This window comes from Corvus hawaiiensis, chromosome 18, assembly GCF_020740725.1.
Source record: "Corvus hawaiiensis isolate bCorHaw1 chromosome 18, bCorHaw1.pri.cur, whole genome shotgun sequence".
Taxonomy (NCBI): domain Eukaryota; kingdom Metazoa; phylum Chordata; class Aves; order Passeriformes; family Corvidae; genus Corvus; species Corvus hawaiiensis.
The window spans coordinates 4,831,272-4,844,505 of record NC_063230.1 but is presented as its reverse complement, the minus strand read 5'-3'; the positions used below and the strand labels follow the sequence as shown (position 1 = coordinate 4,844,505).

At 41.7% G+C, this 13,234-nt stretch overlaps 1 protein-coding gene across 3 annotated transcripts in view; it reads left to right on the top strand.

The window, feature by feature from the left end:
* The window catches only part of GCN1 (GCN1 activator of EIF2AK4), a 38,640-nt gene extending 27,244 nt beyond the window's left edge, over positions 1–11,396 (top strand). For 2 of the 3 annotated variants that reach the window (XM_048322967.1, XM_048322966.1), the window contains exons 44-58: positions 3–218; positions 548–712; positions 1,045–1,206; positions 1,659–1,751; positions 1,994–2,137; positions 3,103–3,372; positions 3,485–3,598; positions 4,114–4,344; positions 4,960–5,153; positions 5,708–5,822; positions 6,859–6,955; positions 7,809–7,957; positions 8,558–8,662; positions 9,923–10,141; positions 10,686–11,396. In XM_048322967.1, coding sequence (XP_048178924.1) covers positions 3–218; positions 548–712; positions 1,045–1,206; positions 1,659–1,751; positions 1,994–2,137; positions 3,103–3,372; positions 3,485–3,598; positions 4,114–4,344; positions 4,960–5,153; positions 5,708–5,822; positions 6,859–6,955; positions 7,809–7,957; positions 8,558–8,662; positions 9,923–10,141; positions 10,686–10,811 — 2,400 coding nt within the window. In that variant the 3' untranslated portion in view covers positions 10,812–11,396. The remainder of the gene's footprint in view (positions 1–2; positions 219–547; positions 713–1,044; positions 1,207–1,658; positions 1,752–1,993; positions 2,138–3,102; positions 3,373–3,484; positions 3,599–4,113; positions 4,345–4,959; positions 5,154–5,707; positions 5,823–6,858; positions 6,956–7,808; positions 7,958–8,557; positions 8,663–9,922; positions 10,142–10,685) is intronic. The other variant, XM_048322968.1, reaches the window with a different exon arrangement.
* The last annotated feature ends 1,838 nt before the right edge of the window (positions 11,397–13,234 follow it).

Sequence of the window (13,234 nt, the reverse complement as noted above, 5' to 3'; positions counted from 1 at the left end):
AGGCTATCATTAATGCTCTGGGAGTGGAGAGGAGGAACAGGGTGCTGGCGGGGCTGTACATGGGCCGCTCGGACACGCAGCTGGTGGTGCGCCAGGCCTCCTTACATGTCTGGAAAATTGTTGTCTCAAACACTCCTCGCACGCTGCGGGAAATCCTGCCAACACTCTTTGGCCTTCTGCTGAAGTTCCTGGCCAGTACTTGTGCAGATAAGCGAACGGTGAGGAGTTAAGTTGTGCCTTCCTGATCCTGTGGGTGACTGTAGAAGATAACTCCCGAGGAACACAGGATAATTCTTCTCTATAAGTCACGCCAAAGCTGTCATCAGTTTAACTGTTCTGAGCATGAGCATGTCTGAATTCTCTGTTTGCTGTAGGCAAGAGTGATTGTGATGACAGTAAAACTATTTTTCGATGGTTATTTGTAATACTGTTTCCATTAATACTGCTCTGTCTGCACTATGAACAGTAGCTGAACATTTGCTCGCAGTTCACCTTCTAAAGTTTTATAAAAAAGGAAAATAGTTTATTAATACATTTTTGGGGACAGGTTGCAGCACGGACATTAGGAGATCTTGTCCGAAAGTTAGGAGAGAAGATCCTTCCTGAAATCATTCCTATCTTGGAAGATGGACTGAGATCAGACAAGAGTGATGAGAGGCAAGGAGTCTGCATTGGTTTGAGCGAGATCATGAAATCAACCAGCAGAGATGCGGTGAGTTACATGTTCCAGATGAAATTCCCGTTTTTCCAAGTACTGATGTTATGGTGCAGGTATTGCACTTGAGACAGAAAAATACGTTCTGTGGACTGAAGTCAGAGCTTGTAACTAACACTGAGTTGCTGCTCAGGCAAATTGTATGAATTTGTATCAGTCAGAGCCCCGCAACTACTTGTGCTGATTTATCCTGCTTTTCTTCCAATATTATTTCAAGCAAACTGCAGTTTAGTTTCAGTTGTGCAAATTCTGCATTCTTAGCTACTTCACTGAGATACACATGTCTGTTGTGCTTTAAATGTTCTGTAACTTTACCTCTTCATCTTCAGGTACTGCTTTTCTCCGAGTCCCTGGTCCCTACAGTGAGAAAAGCACTGTGTGACCCTCTGGAAGAAGTTAGAGAGGCTGCAGCCAAAACATTTGAACAGCTGCACTCAACAATTGGCCATCAGGCTCTTGAAGACATCCTGCCCTTCTTGCTGAAGCAGCTGGTGAGCATTGCTCAGCATTAGTCAACAACCTGATTAATGATGTGGGACAGGTTTTGAATAATTAACTTAAAGAAGGAGGATTGTAGTGGCAGACCTGCCAGGGAATGGCAGCAATATTTTGTCTCCTCCTGGAGTCATCCTAGCCAGTGGTAGGGAAGATCTTGTGGCTAAAGCATAGGCCTAAGGATTGCTGTACCTAGCTCTGCTATGGCATTGCCATTGTCACCTGCTTAAGTTGCTTGGCCACCATGCCTGAAATGGAAAATCTTTCTGATGTGACAAGAGCTTGATTTGGGTTTTGCTAGGTACTATGAGAATATGAGAACATTTTTGAATAGAAAGACTTAGGGGGTTTTTTTTTATGATCACATGGAAAATTGTCCCTTGAAACAGGGTTTAGCTTGGTGTGTCACAGATCATTTCTCAGTTAGTCTCTTTCTCTTTCCCTGTAGGATAATGAAGAGACAGCTGACTTTGCTGTGGATGGTCTTAAACAAGTTATGGCTGTCAAGAGCCGTGTGGTGCTGCCTTATTTGGTGCCAAAGGTACAATGGGAAACAAATTTTAAACTTTATATCTGTGCTGTTTCCTCTGCTTGCTGCCAGTTGTCTTTGGACCAATATGGCAAAAGGGAGAACATAGTTTGAAATTTTCTTCTGATTTTGTGCTCAAAACATTGTCATTTGGGCTGTGATGCATAAATATTTCATGTTGTAGAGAAAGTGAGACTCTTGGAAAAACTTTCTGCTTGTTTCAATATTTTGTTGTTATTTTTTTATTTTTGTAGCTGACTACCCCCCCAGTGAACACCCGGGTGCTGGCTTTCCTCTCCTCAGTGGCAGGGGATGCTCTGACACGGCACTTGAGTGTCATCCTGCCTGCTATGATGTCTGCACTCAAAGAGAAGCTGGGCACCAGTGAAGAGCAGTTGGCAAGTAGCACAGCTCAGCTCTTTGTTGTGACAGGTTGCCTGAAGATAGTGCACCAGGTTTACTTCCCAGCCCAGAATCCGTGTTCTTTAGATTCACAGATTGCATGTTTAATTCAGTCCATTAGCTTTTCCAGGATGAGTCTTTTTGCCTGGTGGCATATTGTGAGTCAAAAAAACCATATGCTTTCCAAATCTATTTGTATCCATTTAAAAGTCTTCTTGGCCTGCTACAAGATACAATTCTCAGTTTACTTATTCCTGGAGAACTGCCAGAGAGTCTAGTTAACTTTGTATTTATTCTTGGTGTAGAAGACTGAGAGATTAAAGGGCTGCAGGGAGGAAATCTCTTATTTTGCATGCTGCACTCCTCCTGTACTGCTTTCCAAAACATCTGGTGTTTGGACTCCAGAGAACATCCTGGAGTTGTGACTGTGGACAGACATTTTCATAATCAGTTGGTGAATTAGGAATGAGTGACAGAGTCCTGTTGTCTGTCTGCTGTGGATGCCCATTAGATCAGCTTCTAGCCCCAAGTCCGCCCGGAGATCTCTAATGTACCCACAGACGTGCTTGTAATTAGGGCTGTGACGCACAGCATTAAACTACCTAAATCAGAAGAATGTTATCTGAGAAGACTCACAGTCTCTCATGGGTAAGTAAGATGGGGGAGACTGAGCTACTCTAGTGTTTGTAACTTAGCCCTCCTGCAGCTGCTGCAGCAATCAGTTCAGCAGAGTTTGGTCACTTGTTAAATTTTAAGAATTGGTCATACCTGTGTCTGCATCAGGACTGAGTCAAGCCTTTAATGGTGATGTGACCAGCTCTTTAATGAGAAACAATTAGTGAGTGGAGTGTGTTGTAGTATTTATCTAGAGACAATGCTGGGGATAACATGGAGAAGCGTGGGGCTAAATTTGGCTTTGTTCTGTTTGAGAGTTAATGTAAAGTTAATTTGGGCTCTTCAGGAGATGGCAAATTGCCAGTCTGTGATCCTGTCTGTGGAAGATGATATTGGACAAAGAATTATAACTGAAGATTTGCTGGAAGCTACCCGCAGCCCTGAGCTGGGCATGAGACAGGCAGCAGCTGTCATGCTGAATATCTACTGCTCCAAGACAAAAGCAGACTACACTGGTCATCTCAGGAGCTTGGTTTCGGGCTTGATTCGCCTGTTTAATGACACCAACCCTGTAGTTCTGAATGAAAGCTGGGATGCACTTAATTCCATCACCAAGGTGAGAGGCAGCTTAAAAAGGTTACAGGGGTAATGTCTGGCCTGAGAAGACTTCACAAGAGAGATCTGGATGTCATGTTACCTGATCTTTGTTTTACCTCTCTCTCCTGCAGAAATTAGATGCTGGGAACCAGCTTGCTCTCATTGAGGACCTGCACAAGGATATCCGGACTGTAGGGAATGAGGCCAAGGGCGAGCATGTGCCAGGATTCTGTATTCCTAAGAAGGTAAAGGATCAGAATGAGTGTGAATTCATCACAGCCACAATACTCCACCTTTGGGGAGAGCTGATTGGTATTACAGCTGTTAGAAGCAGTGACTATTTAGGCATTCCACACCTGTATATTGGAGGACTTTTTGTAGGTTAGAGCTCTTGAGTAACCCTACAGAAGACCCCTCTTGCAATGAGGTCTCTGACAATTCTGTTATGCGCCTAAGTTATGGTTGCTGGCTGCTTTTTGTGGGGGAGTAACATTGGACTTCTGTGCCAAATTTCTCTGGTTTAAAAATTCCCTGAGCTGCCACCACTTTTTTCATAGCAACTAGTTTAGTAAGGTGAAGAGGCATGAAATCAAACCCAATAAAAGTAGGTCTGTCAATGTGGAATCAGGCAGCTGCAGGTCAACAGGAAATTGAGAGAAACTCTCCAAGTTTGTTCATCTGGTGTATAATGGGAGCAAAAATAAGATACATATTTCTTGCATCTTAGATTCTAAGCTTTCTTATCTGATTTTTGTGATAGGGAGTGACTTCCATACTTGTGGTTCTGCGGGAAGGTGTTTTAACTGGTAATCCAGAACAGAAGGAGGAGGCAGCAAAGGCCTTAGGGCTGGTTATTAAGCTGACTTCTGCTGAAGCTCTCAAACCATCTGTGGTGAGCATCACTGGGCCCCTCATTCGAATCTTGGGAGATCGGTTCAGCTGGAATGTCAAGGTGGCTCTGCTTGAAACTTTAAGCCTTCTTTTAGCTAAGGTAAGATTCAAAGTGTGGTTTGTGAACATTTTCCATGGCAACCTTCAGAAATATCTGTTGCTGTTCATGTAAATACAGCTGGAATGCCTGCTGCTGTGGATTTGATATTTAGGAATAGCACTGTAACTGGATTGCATTCTTCCAGCAGCTTCTGGCCTACAAAAAAAGCCCCCAGTGCTGAACCACTGGGCTTCTTAGAAATATTGATAAATTCTGGTCCTGCTTTCAAGTGATTAAAGCCCACCATGTAATTATTCTCTCCTATAGCCACCATTTTTATGTATTGTTAAGTGCAAAAATCTTATGTATTTTTGAACAGAGCTGAGCTTTTTTTCAGGGCTCTGTGTACAAAAGGCTGTTGGTGATAGTGTAAAATTTCTCAGTGCTACCCTTGTATTTCAGTATGAAGAAAAGATGATTATATTGGAAAAGGTCAAAGGTTTTGTGGTAAATCGTTGTTTCATTTTTTTCCTATTTTAGTAGCGTGTTAGATCTAACAAGGGCTCTCTAATAACAAACTGCTGTAGAAGCGGTCATGCTGTTTTCAGGCTTTGATCTCTAGCTGCTCTTTAATACTTGACCCCACCACTTTCCCTTCTTCCATCTCTGGAATAGGTTGAGATTGCCCTGAAACCATTTTTGCCCCAGTTGCAAACAACCTTCACCAAAGCTCTGCAAGACTCAAACCGTGCTGTTCGCCTTAAAGCTGCTGATGCTCTTGGGAAACTCATTGTTATCCATGTCAAAGTGGATCCTCTCTTCATGGAGCTCCTGAATGGAATTCGTTCCAGTGATGACTCTGCCATCAGGTAAGCTGCAGCTGACAGCTTAGACCTTCCTGCTTACTAAGGATGAAAGAAAGAGCTGGGATGAATGAACAAAACCCCCAATTAGAGTAAGATGTATGTATTAATGAAAGCAGTGGACTGTAAACCAAGAATGGGCATGATGGGGCCTTCCTGTGTCAGAAGCTGAGTTGTGAGAGTATTTAGGAGGAACAGTGCTTGGGGTCTGCCCAGTTCTCCTCTCCTGCACATCCCCAAGCAGCCCACTTGTTAGCCTGACCTGAAGTAAAGCAGCTGTTCTTGTATCCTAAGGGCACAGATCCCTGAGATACAAACTTCCTGACTTGAGAATTTTTTAAATCTTTGAACGATCAGAAAACATCTGTGTTATAACAAAGAGAAACATGGAAGTACTGTCTAGGATGGAGTTTCCAGCAGTGCAAAGAGGGGATCATTCTCCCAAACTGTAAGGCATATCAGTGTAATTGCTGTGCAAGGATCTATAGGTATCCAGAGCAAAATTTCTCTTGGAGGGTGGGGGAGAAGCAGTATCTGACTATACGTTGTGATTGCTTCAGGGATACGATGCTGCAAGCGCTGCGGTTTGTCACACGAGGAGCTGGTGCAAAAGTAGATGCTGCAATTAGGAAGAATATCAGCGTGGTGCTGCTGGGGATGCTGGGACATGATGAGGTACTGCTTCAGCCAGCTGCAAAGAACCCCTGCTGTAGACAGTCTTGTTCATACATTTAAAATCTGAACTTTCTAGCAGAATTACTATCTAAAATAACTTCTGGGAAAATCACTAATGATGTAGTCACAGTGAAGAACTGGAGATTCCTGGCCAGTCCCTGGTAACTCTGAAAAGCCTCCAGTTTAGTGTTTCCTCAGCAACTGCATTGTGTGGGTTTGACCTGCAGCTCCTCACTAACAGGTTTGAGGTAGCTCTGCAGTAAGGATTTGCTTTTTATCTTGGAGAAAACCTGCAATACCTTCACTGTATGGACAGATGTGTTTGTAGCCTCTCAGGTGAGGTTTCATTCAGTGTGAGAATTTTTTCAGAAAATGGCAGATTTTTCTCCAACGAGAGAAGCCCTCCAAGTTTAATATAGGGTCTTCTGTATGCAGCAGATAACAACAGTAACATGAGTGAGGTTAATTTAAATCATCTAATAATTTCTTTTTTATGTCAGTCTCTGCAACAGACATGCAACTGTTGAAAAGCTAGAAATAGAAAAATTGAAACATTCCCACTGGGTTGTAAATTTTGGGGAGGAGTGGGTAGTAATGGGACGGTCACATAAGGAAGCCAAAATAGTGAAAGCCTGGAAGTGTTAAATGAAAAGTAGTAAGAGTTTATCACAGAGATCAGCTCATCCAGAAATGGCTAGAAATAACACTTACAGTAAGTGAATCTAAACTAAGCTCTTACGAACTCATCTTTTAAAACATCTTTGACTTTTCCATTCAACAAATCAGAACTTAGATAAGATCTGTAATTCTTCAGTCTCTGCTGGCTTTTTTGACCTTAGATTTGGCTTTAATTTCCATTATGTACAAGAAACTATGTGAACTGACAGAAATCCACAGGGAGTAGGAGTGAAATACTACTATTTATTTTCTCCTCCTCTTTATTTCCTGTCATCTTCTGACACTTGTTTTTCTTGCTGCCTGTCTCTGGAGTGTGTTAAGCTCAAGCCATGTTCTCTGTTCTCCCATCCCCTGTCAGGATGCCACCCGCATGGCCTCAGCCGGCTGCCTGGCAGAGCTGTGCGCCTTTCTGTCTGACGAGGAGCTCAGCACTGTTCTCCACCAGCACTTACTGGGTAGGTGAAGCTGTTTACAGGACTGGAACAGATTATGAAAGCAGGGAAGACTCCTTCTCAGCCATTGATTCAGGCTAACTTTGTGACTGAATCTCTCCTTTGTACTTTTTTGTGCTTTTCTTTGCTCATGGCTCTTAATTAATGCACTCTGGTACACAGGGAGCACAGGTAACTGGTTGTCAGTTGGGGTTACCCAGACCTTTTTTTCTCTGGATTTGTTATCAGACGACTTGATAGAAGTACCAGCATGGCTGAGTAATTGCTGGTGCCGACACAAGGACAGCTGGACATGACAGGATGTTCAGGCAGGGTGGACAGGAGGCCATCCCACCTTTTGGGAGGGCACTCTGATCTTAGGTTGGTTAACGCTAATCGCAGACAGCATCTGATGGCTTCACATGCTTTTGGAGAATTAACTAATTTGCCTCTAAGTTAGAAAAACCCATAGATTTTATAGGACTCCAGTGTTTTGAGAGTGTTATGGATTACTCTCCCGTGTGGGATTAAAAAGGGGGTCCGTTGACTGGTCAAATTACAGATGACTTTTACAATTTTATTAGAGAGTCAAAGCTTGTCTAATTTTGAGCCATCAGAAGTATCTGAGTTAACAAGAGAGTCCCTTGTCTGTGTCTGCTTTCCTGCCTGCCCGGGTGGTGTTCCTGCCTGGAAAAGGTGTTGCATTTTAGCTCTGTCTGTATGTCTTTTTGGGAGAAATGGAGGAAGCAGGCTATTGCTTTAGATGCTACTCTTTATTTCATTTTATGGCAGTGAATTCACAAACTGCCAAAAGCCTCTCAGATAAAGAGGACTAGATAGCAGGAGCCCTACCATTTTTCTGTTCTTTCCTCTGCAGCAGATGTCTCTGGCATTGACTGGATGGTGAGGCATGGCCGGAGCCTGGCTCTCTCTGTGGCTGTGAATGTGGCTTCTGGTAGGCTGTGTTCCCCAAAATACTACAACAGTGTCCAGGAGATGATTGTCAGCAATGCCATGGCCGACAGGGTGAGTCCTGCCCGACAGTGGGTGAGTGCTGTTGCAAGCACTTGTTGGGAGCAGTTTTGAAAGGTGTGTGAACAGGTTCCTGTGTTACCAAACAGGACAAAAATCCCCACGTGACATCTGAAGATTCTCCCTTGGCTAGATGCAGTTTTTATGGTGAAATTACACAACCGTTCTGGTTCTTTTAAGTTCTCATCCCTGGGGAGATGAAGATTAAATAATCTTTAACTTGCAGAGTAGGTTTCATTTGGAGTAAATTACACTCCTGTTTCCCTAGAGTTCTCATTCACAGGCCAAGTTTACAAGAAGTGGAAATTACTCATTTTAGGAGGATGATTTTAAATCTGGGGTTGAATGAGTAATTTGGGGTAGAAATTTTGTGGGCTTGGTGGATGCCTTATTCCATCTGGCTCATGGTTGCATTGGGATTTTTTTCATCATATTACCCAATAACATTAACCCAACATTTTCCTGCTTTGATGCTGCTGTTCTTTTGAAAGATGGGTTTGGCTTTCCACAAAAGCTGACAGACCATGAGTTTGGTTATAAAGGCTGTTGTTGAATTCTGCTGTAGTAATACCAATTCTTGTCTTTATGTTGAAGATCCCCATTGCAGTTAGTGGCATCAGAGGGATGGGCTTTCTCATGAAATACCACATGGAAGGGGGAGGCAACCTGCCTCCCAAACTTTCCAGCCTCTTTATTAAGGTAAGAACTTTCATGGTAACTACCTGGTGGTGGTCTTGTGGTCTGAATCTCTGTTTGACCTAACTCATGGGTGGGTCTATCAAATCCCTGAAAATCTGTTTTTTTTTTTTTTGAGGCAGAGTGCAGATAGAATCGCTGTATGAGCCCGTTTTGAACCTGTGAATACAACACTGCCATCGCTGCTCTAACATGGAAATTTGTTTTCGAGCTTTCTGTGCTAAATCCCAAGTCTGGTTCTTATAAATGCGTTTTTCCTTTGCAGTAGCAAACAGCTGGCAGAGAGGCAGAGAGGAGTGTGAGGAAGCTGTCAGGTTTTTAAGATTGCTAAAGGTCAAACGGCCTTTGTTAGAAATATGTCAAATACCAAAACTCACCTGACCTGAGAACATTGAAATTAACATCTTTTCAGTTCTTTTCTATTTAAATATTTTGATTCAAAATTCCTTTATTGGTTGGTTGTTTCTTTTGGTGTGTGGCTGGATTTTTTTGGTTTCTTTCATGGTCTGCCCTCCCTGAACCCCACCCACACCCCCAAGTATCCTTCTTGGTAGACAAGGGTAGATAGAGAGGGGTGATGCTGGAGCATGTTACGTTTTCAGATTTTACATTTATTTACAATTTACTTGAAAAACTACCAAACATGCCAAGTTGACATGATACAGGCCAACATTGTTCAAAGCAGACCTTTTGTTTGAAATCCTACTTTTCTATATTACTATAATAGTATTGTGTTAAAATATAAAATATCACACTTGTCACAAAATCTTTATCACTAAATGCACTTGACATTCAGATATTAGCTTTCATGTTTTACATGGGTTAAGATTAAAATATAAAACTCTCAATTTTTAAATTTTGAAGTGAAATCCACTGTTGAAATGCACCCAGTATTCCAACTAGAGACTGACTTGGATGTTGTTGCTGAGTGTGTTGTAGAGGTGCCGACACTATCAGCTTTTCTGCACTTAGTGGCCATTGTCATTTCCTGAGACAGTTGAGATGAATATGTGACACTGTCATCAACTACATATTTAGAAATTTTCTATTGAAAAGTTGTCTTGTTTTCAAGATTTGATCTTCTCTTACACAGTTTAGTCAGACTTAATTGGTAAGAAGTGTGTCTCTTGTGTACCTGTGAGTTGAAAACTGTTTGCTTTTCTTAGCATAGTTTTAAATACTTAAATTAGAAAAAAGTATTAACAACTGCTTTAAATATGTGTCCTTGGTATATCTGAACATAAGTATCTTTGTCTCCTTTAGTGTCTTCAGAACGCATCCAGTGACATTAAGTTAGTTGCAGAAAAGATGATTTGGTGGGCAAATAAAAGTCATCTTCCCCCATTGGATCCTCAGACAATTAAACCAATTCTCAAAGCACTTCTGGACAACACTAAGGATAAAAACACCAGTGTAAGAGCCTACAGTGACCAGGCTATTGTCAACCTTCTGAAGATGAGAGCAGGTGAAGAAGTGCTTGAGGTATGAGACATAAAAAACCATAAAAGGCTGTGTCACCTCATTCTGCTTTTGTCTGTGGGGTGCCTGCAGCCTTGGAATGTGCTGGAAGTCTCTTATGAAATAGGAAGTGGGACATCCCAGTTTTCATGTAGGCCTTTTTAGGCCTTCAGCAGCATTCTCATGCTAAGCTCTGAAGAAATCAGCAACACCTATTCTAGTGCAGCATTAATAGAATCAAGGCATTTAACATACCCCCTTAAGCCTTGCCTGTGCTGGAGTTCCCTCAGCTGGCACTGATGATTCATTGCTTTGGTCACTTGTAAGATCATAGTGGTGCTAGGGAGTATTTAGGATGGACTACTTCATGCATCCATTTCCAGACCTGTTTTCTAAGTCTGACCTGCTTTTGGATAGCTCCCCCATCTGGAATTGTAAAACCAGGTGAAGACTTTTGATATGTTTGAAAGATTTTTAGTTGATACAGCGTGTAAGGCACTTACACTTACTCTGATTTTGAATGGTGTGTCATAAGGAGTTGTTAATAGGTGCTATCTCCCTTCCACAGTCAGTTTCCAAGATTCTTGATGCTGCCAGCCTGGAGCTTCTCAATGAAAGCTGCAGGAGGTCCCTGCGGAAGCTGGCTGGGCAGGCTGACTCCGAGGAACAGATTGATGACACTATCCTGACGTGATAAAGCTCCCGAAGACCTGGAAACACTGAACCAACCGCTGCATCAGCATTTCAACTCAAACACCTATTATAAATGTTTTCATTTTTGAAAATATTAATTCTGATGGGATTTCATGAAAAGGACTCCCAGAGAGTATTTTAGTATCAAATATACCACAATAGCCTTAATTAGACCCACATTAGCTGAAAATTAAAAATTTGGTCCCCTTTTTGAAACAGATTATGTGCAAGAGACAGACATACTAACCAATACTGGTCAGTTGTGGCCAATTGTGAGATGTGGCTAGAGCACATCAGGCTTAAACTCTGATGACAACTATTTCCTTTCCAGGGTCTGTGCAAAAACTCCAGTACTCTTAAGTATTGTTGGTTTTTCCACATACTCTGGGAGGCAGGAATAGAACTCAGTGAAAGTTCAGTTGTATTGTTTTTGTGTACTGCTAACTTGCTGCTTGTGACGGTTCTGAAGACTGAAAATCCCTGTAAAACGGAGTATTTAAAATAGCCTTAGAAATCACAGATGCGAAAGGGGGATTAAATGCAGTCTGTTTAGAGAAGGAACATTTAATAAAGGCTCTGACTTTGATCCTTCTGATGTAAACTGTTCTTTTTACAAACTAATTTTTCAACAAACTTACACTTTGATTTACTTTTCAGACCTGTTTGTTCTAGGGCATACAGTTTGTAGAGTGGACAGTGCTGTGATCTGTGAAAACCTTTTGCAGAACTGAGGCAAACCAGGGTTTAAAGCCAAGCCAGAACTGACATTTAATGAAATTTGTAAGTAATTACTCCTGTTAATTTCCAAAGTATTTTTGACTACAGACAGCTTTTTAGTTACCCAACTTGCAAAAAGTCCTTTGTATTTACATCTTCAAAGGCTTCACAAGATATTTGGCATTAGGTTTTTTGGTCAGTGAGTTGTGCTGCTCCAAGAAAGTATATTCTTTTACCTGGACACATGTATCTCTCTTGAAAAAAAAAAAAAAAAAATTTACTAGTACATTTTATGTCACTTGATGGAAATAGTGAAAATCTTGTTGCAGAATACAAATTTTTAGAAGGTAAAATGAGCTTTACATTAGATAAGTGAGCCTTATCTATTTTATGAAACTCACAGAAGCTGGTTGCACCTGAGAAGCCAGAGCAGTAAGATTTGTTATTTCATGTGCATGGTGTGTCTGTGTAAGTAACCTTCCTTGCTTGTAACTCTGGATAGCTCAAACCATGATGATGGGAGGAGAACACAATACTACACAACATAAAATTTGAGATCATGAAGTGGAACCCCATGGGAATGCATGTTCTGCTAGAACCGAATTGCTGATTGTTATGGCAGTAGCAGCAAACACAAGAACATTTTTATCATAATAATGCCTCAAACAGCAAGATACAATTGTGAGCAGGTATTTGGGAGTGCTGTGGTTTGTTCTGGTCAGAAGTATGAGAATCTGTGGAAAGGTTCTTGGTGCTGTGTCAGTTTCCAGGCTCTGGTGTAGGCTCCTGACAACAGATTTGCTGTCGGAGTTTAGTAGAAATGCTCTTTGAAGGAACTTGGGAAATCAGCTACTTTACCCTGTACCTAAGATAGGCGCAGCTGCCGCTAAACCATTCCTAGCTGACTGCCACACAGTTGTTTATATAGCACTGTAAGATGGTGATTCCATAACCTCTCTATGCCATCTATTTTGTTACATAAACTTACCAGACTGTCAGAACTTCCCTCATGTTTGAAAAAAAAGACTCTTCATTGCTGCTTGTCCTGTTCCCACAGACTTTGAAAACAGTTCATTTTTGCAGCAATGTCACTTCAGTGTCCTCACCCCTGGATGAAATAAATTTAGATTTTTCTATGTATTTTCTTAAGAGATTTTCATGTTTTCTAAACTTAGACTGCTGCCCCTTGTGTTTGTTTGTTCCATTCTGACTCCTCTTTGCCTCAAGGTGTCCACTGCTGGCCCAGGTCTCCTGGGGAGTTATTTTGCAAGCTCCACATAACAAACACACTGTTGTCCACTCCAGCACAAGGTCTGGGTGTTCCTTTGTTGCAACACCACCATGTCGTTGACACGTTTAGTTTGTGATCAGCTATGAAGCCAAGCTACAAAATGGCTCTTTAGCTAATTATTTCTAATCTTGTATTTATGCATTTGACTTATTTCTACAAAACTGCAGTCCTTCCCAGTTGGTCTAATGGAAATTGTGTTCTACTATTTTATCACATTTAGCTGCATTCCAAAGGTGGGTTTTAGTTCTGATTTTTGCCTTTTAAATCTGCGAATCTTGTGAATCTGAAACCATCTTAAAACTACATATTTTGCAATGAATTGGTAATACTTAAGAGTGAAAACTCAGCTGTGTGCTCTTAAAGATCTGGCAGCTCGGGCCACTGGAATGAGTTTCACCTGTAATCAATTAGCTGTG